The 9,875-nt window shown below is 42.1% G+C and overlaps 1 protein-coding gene across 3 annotated transcripts in view; it reads left to right on the top strand.

The window, feature by feature from the left end:
• Nucleotides 1–7,624, top strand: part of SLC49A4 (solute carrier family 49 member 4) — a 92,586-nt gene extending 84,962 nt beyond the window's left edge. For all 3 annotated transcript variants that reach the window (XM_029605219.1, XM_029605218.1, XM_029605217.1), the window contains one exon: nt 4,901–7,624. In XM_029605219.1, coding sequence (XP_029461079.1) covers nt 4,901–4,982 — 82 coding nt within the window. In that variant the 3' untranslated portion in view covers nt 4,983–7,624. The remainder of the gene's footprint in view (nt 1–4,900) is intronic.
• The last annotated feature ends 2,251 nt before the right edge of the window (nt 7,625–9,875 follow it).

Below are 9,875 nucleotides of genomic sequence, written 5' to 3' on the forward strand. Positions count from 1 at the left end.
CCAATTAATTTTTTTTTTATAGTTTTACGTGTTAAAAGACAGTGTGGATTTTAAAAGCCTTGCGCGTCCAAAAAAGGCCACATAGGCGCGTAAGTGAGCCACACGGGGGAGCTGCGCAAATTTTGAATAGCCAAAAGTCGGCAGAGAAGGGGCAGGGCATGGGCGCTCCAGAGGCGGGGCCGGCACTGATCCACGCAACCCCTCATTTTCCCTCAGCCAGCACGCGTACGCTGCCGGCGTAACTTTGCCACAGCTCCACAGTAGGCGGGGGGAGGGAGACTTTGTATAGGTATCAGCCTGACCATTGTAAGGGGGGCACTTTGATTCGGGGTGAGTTTTCGGGAGGTGGGTTGGGGTTTGGGGGGTGATGTTACAGAAACATTCAGAGGTATTCATTGTAAAGTTAAGAACATAAGAACATAAGAAATTGCCATGCTGGGTCAGACCAAGGGTCCATCAAGCCCAGCATCCTACCTCCAACAGAGGCCAAAACCAGGCCACAAGAACCTGGCAATTACCCAAACATGTTCTTTATTCTATGCATGGAACTCATTCCATTTGTGTTCCAGATATGCATGGAAGCCTGGGTCTTCAGTGCCTATCCCGCCACCCAAATGATCAGAAACTTCCAGGGGTTCAATTGCTGCTACTGTATCCTTGGGAAACCGATCCATAGTCTATGTGAGATTGAGACGCATGCTCACGGGACACATGGATGTAATGTCATGCAATCGGGTGTAGTGTGTACCACATGTCCAACAGATCCAGCTCTTTACATGATGCCCCATATATCAGTCACCTGGTGTTTCCCAGGACTTATCCAAAACTGGGTCATGCACAAGGTTAAAGTCGCCTCCAAAGATAATAGACCCCAGTTGTAACTCTTGTATTTTAGTAAGAATGTATTTAAAAAATGGATAGTCATGTTTGGTGCATATATGATACATAAAATCAAAGGTTCCCCCAATAGAGTGCCTTTAAGGATAAGAAATCCCCCTCTATGAGAGGCGACTCAACCTGAAAAGAAAATGTTTTGTTAATTAAAATAGCAACACCCGCATTTCTTGTTCTGGAAGAGGTCCAATACACTTCTCCCGCCCACCAACTTTTCAGTTTACTAGGCTCAGTTTACTAGCCTCATTAAAGAATTTTAGTCCTTATAAGCGATGAAAATTCTAACGAGGAGTTGGATTTGTACACTGCAGTCTCTGCTAGGTGCAATGTGCAAATCAACTCTTTCATTCCCAAACCCCAACCCGCCTCCTGAAAAATCACCCCGAATCAAAGTGCCCCCCCCCCCTTACAATGGTCCATATATTATATATCGTGTAACGAGTCTCTCTCGACCTGCCTCTCTCTCAAGCGTGCGCAAGATAGGCGTGTAAAGGCTGCGGACATATGCGTGTGAAGAGTATTTTAAAAACTATGCATATAGGGGTAGATTTTCAAAGCAGCGCGCATCCATCAGTGTGCGATTCCTGGCGCGTGCATGTTATAAAATCGGGGGAGCGGGGCAAATTTTCATAAAATACACGCGGCAACGCAATCGAGCCTTTTCCAGTTACCTACCCCTCTCCTCCCCAGCCCCTAATCCTAACCTACATTTCCCTAAATTTTTTATTTCATTCATTACGGCTCCTCTGAAGCAGAAGCAAGTTATGCGCGCCGGCCAGCCGCCGGTGCGCGCTTCCTTAGAATAGCAGCTAGTGGCTGCTGCCCCGGCCTGCCCCTTTTTCAGGGCCCAGCACTTGTGCACGTATCGGGACTTACGCTCATGGCTGGGCCCTTTTGAAAATGCGTGCAGCGCGCACAGGGCCCGGCCATGAGCGTAAGTCATAATTTTTACTCACGCGGCCTTTTGAAAATTTGCCCCGTACTCTATAAAATAGCGTGTAATTTTGCATGCGGTAAGATAAGTGCGTTTATGGGCGCACGGCCCTTTTAAAATCTACACGGTTTTGTTTATTATGGGCACACACTTTTTAAAGCTATCACATCCTTTGGGGGTCACTCATTATCCAATTAAGTTTTAATTGACTCCTGTGTGCATGAGCCTGGTGCAAGTTGTGGTTTCTGATTATAAGCAGCACAGCAACATCCCAATTTATTTCCATCTATAGTGGTGGCAGTGACTGTAGAAATAATTTATAAATGCACAAAATGCTTCTTAAGTCCAAACCTGAGAGGGAAAAAAAAAGGTCTCTGCATTGTTGCTGTAATCACGTTAATTATCCAGTGAGGAACTGAACATGAGCTTTTGAGATGAGATGGTCTCCAGCTGAGGAGAAGTGCTGCATGTTGTCAGAAGCTTAGGTAAATCAGTAGCTTTGGATTCACTTTACATTTACCCAGTAACACATATGCTATAACCCGCTAAAAATCCAGTTTGCTCCAGGACCAGTATGGTTACTAGAACTCTGTTCTAGTTAAATATATAGAGATTTATTTATTATTATTATTTTTTTTTTAAACTAGAACAGAGTTCTATATAGTAGTAGTGCTGCTTTTAAATCTACCACTGGTACATCAGAGCTGTGTTAATTGAATTAAGAGGTGTGTGTGGCGGCTGTGCTGGCGGCAGAGAGACTTGTTCGGGGAGCGGCGAAACCACCTAGCCCTTGGTGTAGTTTTGGCTTGCACACTGAGGGTTCCCCCGCGGCACCCGGGAGAACATCGGAGCTCCACCCCTGAAGCCCCTGACGTCACTGCAAGGGGACAAGACGCCCATAAAACCGGCGCCTGTGAGGTTGGTGTTGCGGCTGTGCTGGTGGCAGAGAGACTTGTTCGGGGAGCGGCGAAACCACCTAGCCCTTGGTGTAGTTTTGGCTTGCACACTGAGGGTTCCCCCGCGGCACCCGGGAGAACATCGGAGCTCCACCCCTGAAGCCCCTGACGTCACTGCAAGGGGACGAGATGCCCATAAAACCGGCACCTGTGCGGCGCTCCGTCGACGCCGGCGCGCCGCCAAGCCGCGCACACACAAGGGGCGCACCAGCTTGTTCCGGAGCAGGACGGAGAAGCGGAGCGGATAGGGATCCTGAAACAACGCAGCCCGCCAAGAGGAGATAGAAGGCTGCATATATACGCAGTGAGTAGGCGGTTTGAATGTATGAGAGATTTCTTTGAAAAATGCCTCCGAAAAGAAAGGGGAGAGTTAGGGTCCACCCCTCCGAAATCCCCTCGAATACAAACCAGCGTTTAATAACATCATATACTCCTGCGTTGGTAACTGCTATTGAGGAGAATATCCCCGCTACGGCACTGGAGGTAGGAGCTCCTTCGCCGTCTGGGGAAGTGACTCTGTCTCCTCCTGATCCCCGTCGCCTAATAATGATGTCACCCACCGACTCTCCCGTGTTGGCCGGAGAGCAGTTAGCCGAAGGGGCTTTAACTGTGATGGCAGGAGTAGAACACGGGCAAGAGCTTCTCAGCCTACCAGATTCTCCTGAGGGTACCGCGGTAGGTGTAATCGGAGGATTAGAAGTGGTAACATTAACATCGACCCCAGAGAAAGGGGTGGGAGAAGGAAAGGGAAAGCTGATGATGGCGGAGAAAAGCATGGCTGAAAAGGTGGGCGAGTCAGCCCACTTTTTAATACCAGCAAAGCCAGCAATTGTGACTCTTGACTCATTATGGGACAGTGGCTGGTTTGATTAAAGCTCTTTTTGAAACAAATGCAAATGTGGGAGTCCTCAACATTAAGATGGAAAAAATAGAAGATAAATTAGGAAAAAGTGAATCTAGAATAAATAAGATGGAAGCTGAATTTGAAAAAAACACTAATGTTCAAACTAAGTTAATTAAAGATGTTACTTCAGCTTCACATAGAATTGAATATCTTGAAAATTATTCCAAACATCTCAACCTCAGATTTATAAATTTCCCGAGGATTGTGGGTCAAACAATGGAGGTAACCCTCAAGAAATATTTCCTCGAAAATTTAAAGCTTGATGAACAGGGATTACCTTGTATCACCAAGCAAATCTTTTTAAAGCCTCCACAAGGGCTTAGATCTCGTGTTGAAAATAAAGTTAAGGTTGAGATTATGGAAAATTTGACTGGATATCTGGAATATTCTTCAGTAGAATTGTGTGACAGAGCAACTCTTCTAGTTACATTTGCTACAGAGCATGATATGGGTATTGTGATGAAGAATTTCTTTAAAAACATCTCATCTCCTTTTTATGGAGCTGGGGTGAGGATTTTTCCGGACCTTGCTCGTGTTACACAGCAAAGGAGAAGAGAATTTCTCACGTTTAGAACACAGGTTAAAAGCTTGGGTTATTCTTATGTTCTGAGATATCCTAGCAGGTGCATTATAAAACGAAAAGAAGAATGTTTTGTGTTTTATTATCCAGAGCAACTCAAGTCATTTGTTAATGCTAGGGTGATTTCTGTGATATCTCCTAGCATGCACTAAGTGGGATCTAGATATTTGTTCAGTAACCAAGTAATGTCAGCCATTTCAATGTAATATGAAAATGATGTTTTTTCTTCTTGATTAATGCTCCTAAAAATATTTTCTCTCCTCACTTTTCTTTGTAAAGAGGTTTAGCCAAATATATTGATAATATTGACTTGAGATATATATATATAATTGGTAAACTATTAATAAGGCTGTATCCTCTTTTCTGTTGTAAGTTTGTCTTTAAAATATTTGAAAAATAATAAAGATTAAATATAAAAAAAAAAGAGGTGTGTGTATAGATTTTTTTTTTTTGGCTTCCATTTGCAGAGTTATCTTGGTTCAGCCGGTGCCTCACTGGCCCATGTATGCTTGGCTTTCTCGTTGTTCTGCGCTTCTGGGAAGCCAGTGTTTGGAATCTGTCTCCTTGAACCTGCAGCCTGAATTTTGAGCCATTCTGTGTTTTATTAATTTATTTATTTTCCTCCTTTGCAGAACTGTCCTGGCTGAACTGGTGCCTGACCGGATCGTGTTTGCTCAGTCTCCTCCTTGTTCTGTGCTTCAGGGAATCCTATGATAGACTCTATCTCGATGTCTTCGTCTCCGTGTAATGGCACCAAAAGGATAGGAGTTCTAAGGAGACTGGAAATCAATGTACTGCACATATTTTGCTGAGAATTGCACAAGTGAATGGAGAAGAAAGCATCTCCATGATCCAAATGTCCTTTTATGCCTATGGTTTTTTTTGTTCGTTCTGGGTTTTTTGTCATGGCTAAGAGAGCTTATCGGAGTCTTTGGCAGACATTATAAAATGTCAGATCAGTTGCGCAGAGCGACAGCAGTGTTCTCATTGGCTTCTGAGGCTATTCTCAGAGTTGCTCCTACCTGTGGGTAAATCGACCACTCGTGTGCCCCTCCTGGAACACATTAGCTGTTAAAGAAAGTTTAAATAGAAAAGGAAATTCAATTTTTGCATTTAATGTGAACCAAAAAAAAAATCCAAAAAGGAGATTTTAACAGTTCTATTTTTGCAGTACGTTTTTAGTCTTGGAAGTTTTCTGTCAGTGGTGCTCATAGGGTAGAGTTCTTGGTTTCACTGTGGCTCTTTGATTTTTTGCAAGCTGCTCATCTTTGGCTAGAATTGTGTATATGCGCGTAGTGTACCAAAAAGTGCACAAGTGTGCAGTTTAAGATCAGATTTACACCGTCCAATAAAATGTGCAAGATCTGTACCGGTACCCAAAATGAAGTATTTCTTCAACATCTTCCTTTACGAAGTGCATCTTTAAAGCAGCAGTGCCTTCCACTCACAAAGAGTTTTTGCTTCAGTTTGAATGATCTATAGTGATCTTGCCCTCTGCCTCAGTAGCGTAGCCGCACCTTTCATGCCCACGCTACTCCGCATTAACAGAAGAATGCTTTAAGTATGATCACGAATCCACTTTTTTTTTTACCTTTGTAGCATAAAAAGTCGATTTCTGATCGGCTAAGTGTCTGGAGATTGCAGATCGGCTGGCCAGAGATGGTGAAAGCAGTATTGCAGTGCTAGATTTCACTGCATCTCATCAGGGAAATTAACAATAAATAAATAAATAAATAAATCTCACATGCAAACCCTGTCTTCTGGGGGTGAGGAAATATGTTTGAATTGCTTATTAGGATGTTTCGTGGCGAGGCATTTTTGCTTGAAAGAATGGGAGTGGGCCATGCTGCTGCGTGGTTAGCCAGCTGTTTTGTGAGTTGCAGGTACTCCGACCTTCAGTCTAATATCAGCCGAGCAGTGAAGAAGAATAACACTTTAAAAAAACTTCAGTTTTGTTTTATTAATTCTGATTCTGCATCGTCTGTTTCTGGAGGTGAAATCCTTTGCGGTTCTTACCTTGCGCTTCGAAAGGACTTGGAGCCAAGGAAAAGATCAAGAGAGGAGGCTTAATCTGGATCCTACAAGCCTGCCCTGCACCTACCATGTTATTCCTACCTCCATCTCAGCTGTAGCACTGTACTGAATCGGAGCTACTCATGCAAAACATAGCTGCGAGTTTTAATGCCTCATTTTAATGGGTTTGGCATCAAAATCATTTTGTATGTATCTTTAGTTTTAATTTCGTAAGTATGAGTTGTAGTATAAAAATAAATAGTGGGGTTCTGATCAGTCAAGTTGGAGCATTCAGCAAACATTAACCTATAACATAAGTAGGGCTTCTGGTTTTAGGTTTTAACAAATAAACCCCAGTAGAACACCCCCCCGATGCCAAAAAAATAAAATAGTTTGTTAGATAATCACCACTTCCCCCTAGTACTGACTCACCCCCTCCTCTGCCTACCCTGGATCCTCTGCTTTGTTATTGTGCCTTTTCCCTGCTGACGACGACTCAGCTGCACCAATGTATGGGTTTGATTCAACCCGAGAAGGCACCCAACAATAGTACCTGCGCCGGGAAAGCAAAGAACCCTAATTAGCTGGAAAATAAACATCTAAATGTACTTTTTCTAAACATAAGTAACGTTCCCAGTATCATGGTAGTTGAAATTCTGAGCTTTTCCATCTGTGTTTATTTGACGCAGATTTCTAGACATCTATTTTTGCTTTCTTTTCGCTTAACGTGATGCCTTGAAACCTGTGCTGTTCCATATTTATTTTGCTTTTTTTTTGACTGAGTGTCTACTCCTTGAGCCCTTGCATCATTCTGTGTCCGATTTCAAATCGAGACCATTGTTATTGGGGCCAGCTTAGGCGCAGCACGTGCCATTCTAGTAAACATGTAATGTTACGCCTGGATAAGCATGCTCGCCGCGCCTCTGCTATCACGTCCGTCGGGTATGCTCCTTCGAATTTCACTTTTTTTTTTAGGGATTTCTCTGGATAAGAAAATAAAGATAGGTCAGTTTCTTCTGTAGTTATCTATGTTTTATCCATGATAGGGAAACAGAAGAATAGCATCCAGCTTTAATGCTCCAACCCAGTTTGTCAGATCTACCAAGACAGAATTTTTGTGTGTTTATTTTTTTAATCAAACTTTTCAATAGTAAAAGCTGTACTTTATGGCACAGGGCTAGCAAATTATTGTCCAGGTACCACCTGCTTTTCTTCAGGCCGTAGGACTCCTCCCACTACCTATTTGTGACAATGCTTCTTTACCGTTTATCTCCATGTTTAGCTCTCTAGATTATATAGATAAACCCTTAAAAAAAAAAAAAATTCTGATGTTACATTTTCCCTAAAATAACAGTGAACCCCCTTTATTTATAGCAACCGTCTGGCTGCAAATCATGCCACGCAGTCTGATTGATAATAATGCATTACGTTTTTGGCCTGGCATAGCACAGATTGTAGCACGCCAGCTGTTGTTTACTGACGGAAGGTCACACACTCTACCTAAGCTTACATTGCACAAATGTTTATGATTATTTCAATATATAATTTCATTTCAGGTTTAGTTACAATTGTCTGTATTTGTTACTGCACTGTACTATATATGCCTGTATGTACATGTTGACACATCAGCTTGCATAGCCTGTTGAAAGTTCTCTTTGCATTACCCATGTGTCTGTGTGCCGGAGGAAGAGGGATGTTTAAGCTGCTTTGGTTCTACTTGCAGCACGGTTTGCTGTGTGAAGCACTGCCTCAGGGTGGAGGGAAAAAAAAAGCTGCGCCAGTTTGATCAGACTTATGTCGAGAGCGTGAGCTGGCATTTTCAGTTTGCTCCTCTTGATCATGTCACCCTGCACCTTACTATGACATTAAAACTGATCAGGTGCCCTGCACCTTTTGACCTCCTAGAGAAAACTTTCTATATATTTTTTTTAAATTAGAGTACAGACTGCCATCTCTTGGTACCCATAATAAGAACATTTGGTGTTCTGTGGTTATAGTAGAGCGTTTTTAAAAATGTGTTGCACAGTGATATATAACATATTTTGGTTAAAAGCAGTGAATAAAGAAATGATACGTATGGGGAAAAGCAAGAAACCCAAGTAGTGTTTGGTGATTTCTGGTGAGGGTGGGAAGTGTAACAGAAATATCATCTGAGAAGCTAACGGTCTGGTGTGTCGTTGCGTGTATTTCTTATTTCCTTCTGCAGCCAGTGGTTACAGATGATAACGGCAAGTATAATTATGCCTGGTTTTATAGGCTGAAATAAGATATACAGCGAGTCATCTGTGGGCTCAAGATATCCTGATGAATTACCTGTAGTAGGAATTAATGTCTAGGGTTGGTTTTTTTGGTTTTTTTTTTTAATCTTTTGAAATTCAGAGGGGCGTACTTCTCCCAATGAAAAAGAAACTGATATGATGCAGAAATCATTGCATAATCTTATGATTATTTTCCCTTAAGTTAATTGGTGGAGTAGGTTTTCTTTTATATAGGTTAATAGTCTATATTGTAGTGTGAGTTTTTCTAATAAAGAATCAACACAAAGTTCCACACTGAACTAACACAGTTTGCTTTCCAGACCATGCAATCATAGGTGTAGTGGGATGTCTTGATGGTGTCCCATCTGAACCAAACTTTTGGGATATAAACAAAAAAGCATATTAGGAAGGGACACCTTCAGTGCTGAAAATGGGCTAAAACAAATCAAAAAGTGGCTACTAGAGCGAGAAATATCCAACAAAATAGATGCCAATAATTCATAGGCTAAAGCATCTTAATGTCAAAAGGGGGCAAGGCAGACTTTTTTTTAATATATATTTTTTATGAAATGTCTTTGTTTTTACTGCTGAGAACATACTGTTAGAATTCCTAAGGGACCCTCCTAAATATAAGAGCTAAGGTCACTTAATCGCAGGGATTGTGGATGCAGTGGATGGGAAAACATCATTCAACAAATCCACAGCCAAGTAACAAGCAATGGTGCACTCTTGTAATCCTAGTCACAGACTTCTTCACTTGGATCCCAGGCTGCTTATGGCCTAAGTTACAGTGGCTCAGATTGTGAAACATCCATGTTACAAACATAGCAACAGAATTTTGTATGTTAATCCTGATGAAGGTTCTTATAGAAACATAGAAACATAGAAATGACGGCAGAAGGAGACCAAATGGCCCATCTAGTCTGCCCCGCAAATTTTCTCTCTCATACTTATCTGTTTCTCTTAGCTCTTGGTTCTATTTCCCTTCCACCCCCACCTTTAATGTAGAGAGCTGCTGAACCATTGGAAATTGGGGATATGTTTTAAATATTTCGTTTCTTTATCGCTTGGTGATTATTGACCAAAGCAATCCCACACCAAATATATGTTTTGAGCAGCTAGCTAGAGTTCTATATGTTTTACACGTGAGAGTCTTCTGAATATGCGCAAAGGTGGCTATTAGTCTGCGTCTGGTCTGTTAGTCCATCTGACAAACCAGGACTAGTGTATTATTTTCAAAAAAACACGTTTTTATAACTCGTGCTAGAGATTGCATGGCATATATTTTAGGGTGCAAGTTCTTGATGGTCAGTGGATGTAGTACATGTAACAAAAA

The sequence above is a fragment of the Rhinatrema bivittatum genome, chromosome 6 (assembly GCF_901001135.1).
Source record: "Rhinatrema bivittatum chromosome 6, aRhiBiv1.1, whole genome shotgun sequence".
In the NCBI taxonomy this organism is placed as follows: domain Eukaryota; kingdom Metazoa; phylum Chordata; class Amphibia; order Gymnophiona; family Rhinatrematidae; genus Rhinatrema; species Rhinatrema bivittatum.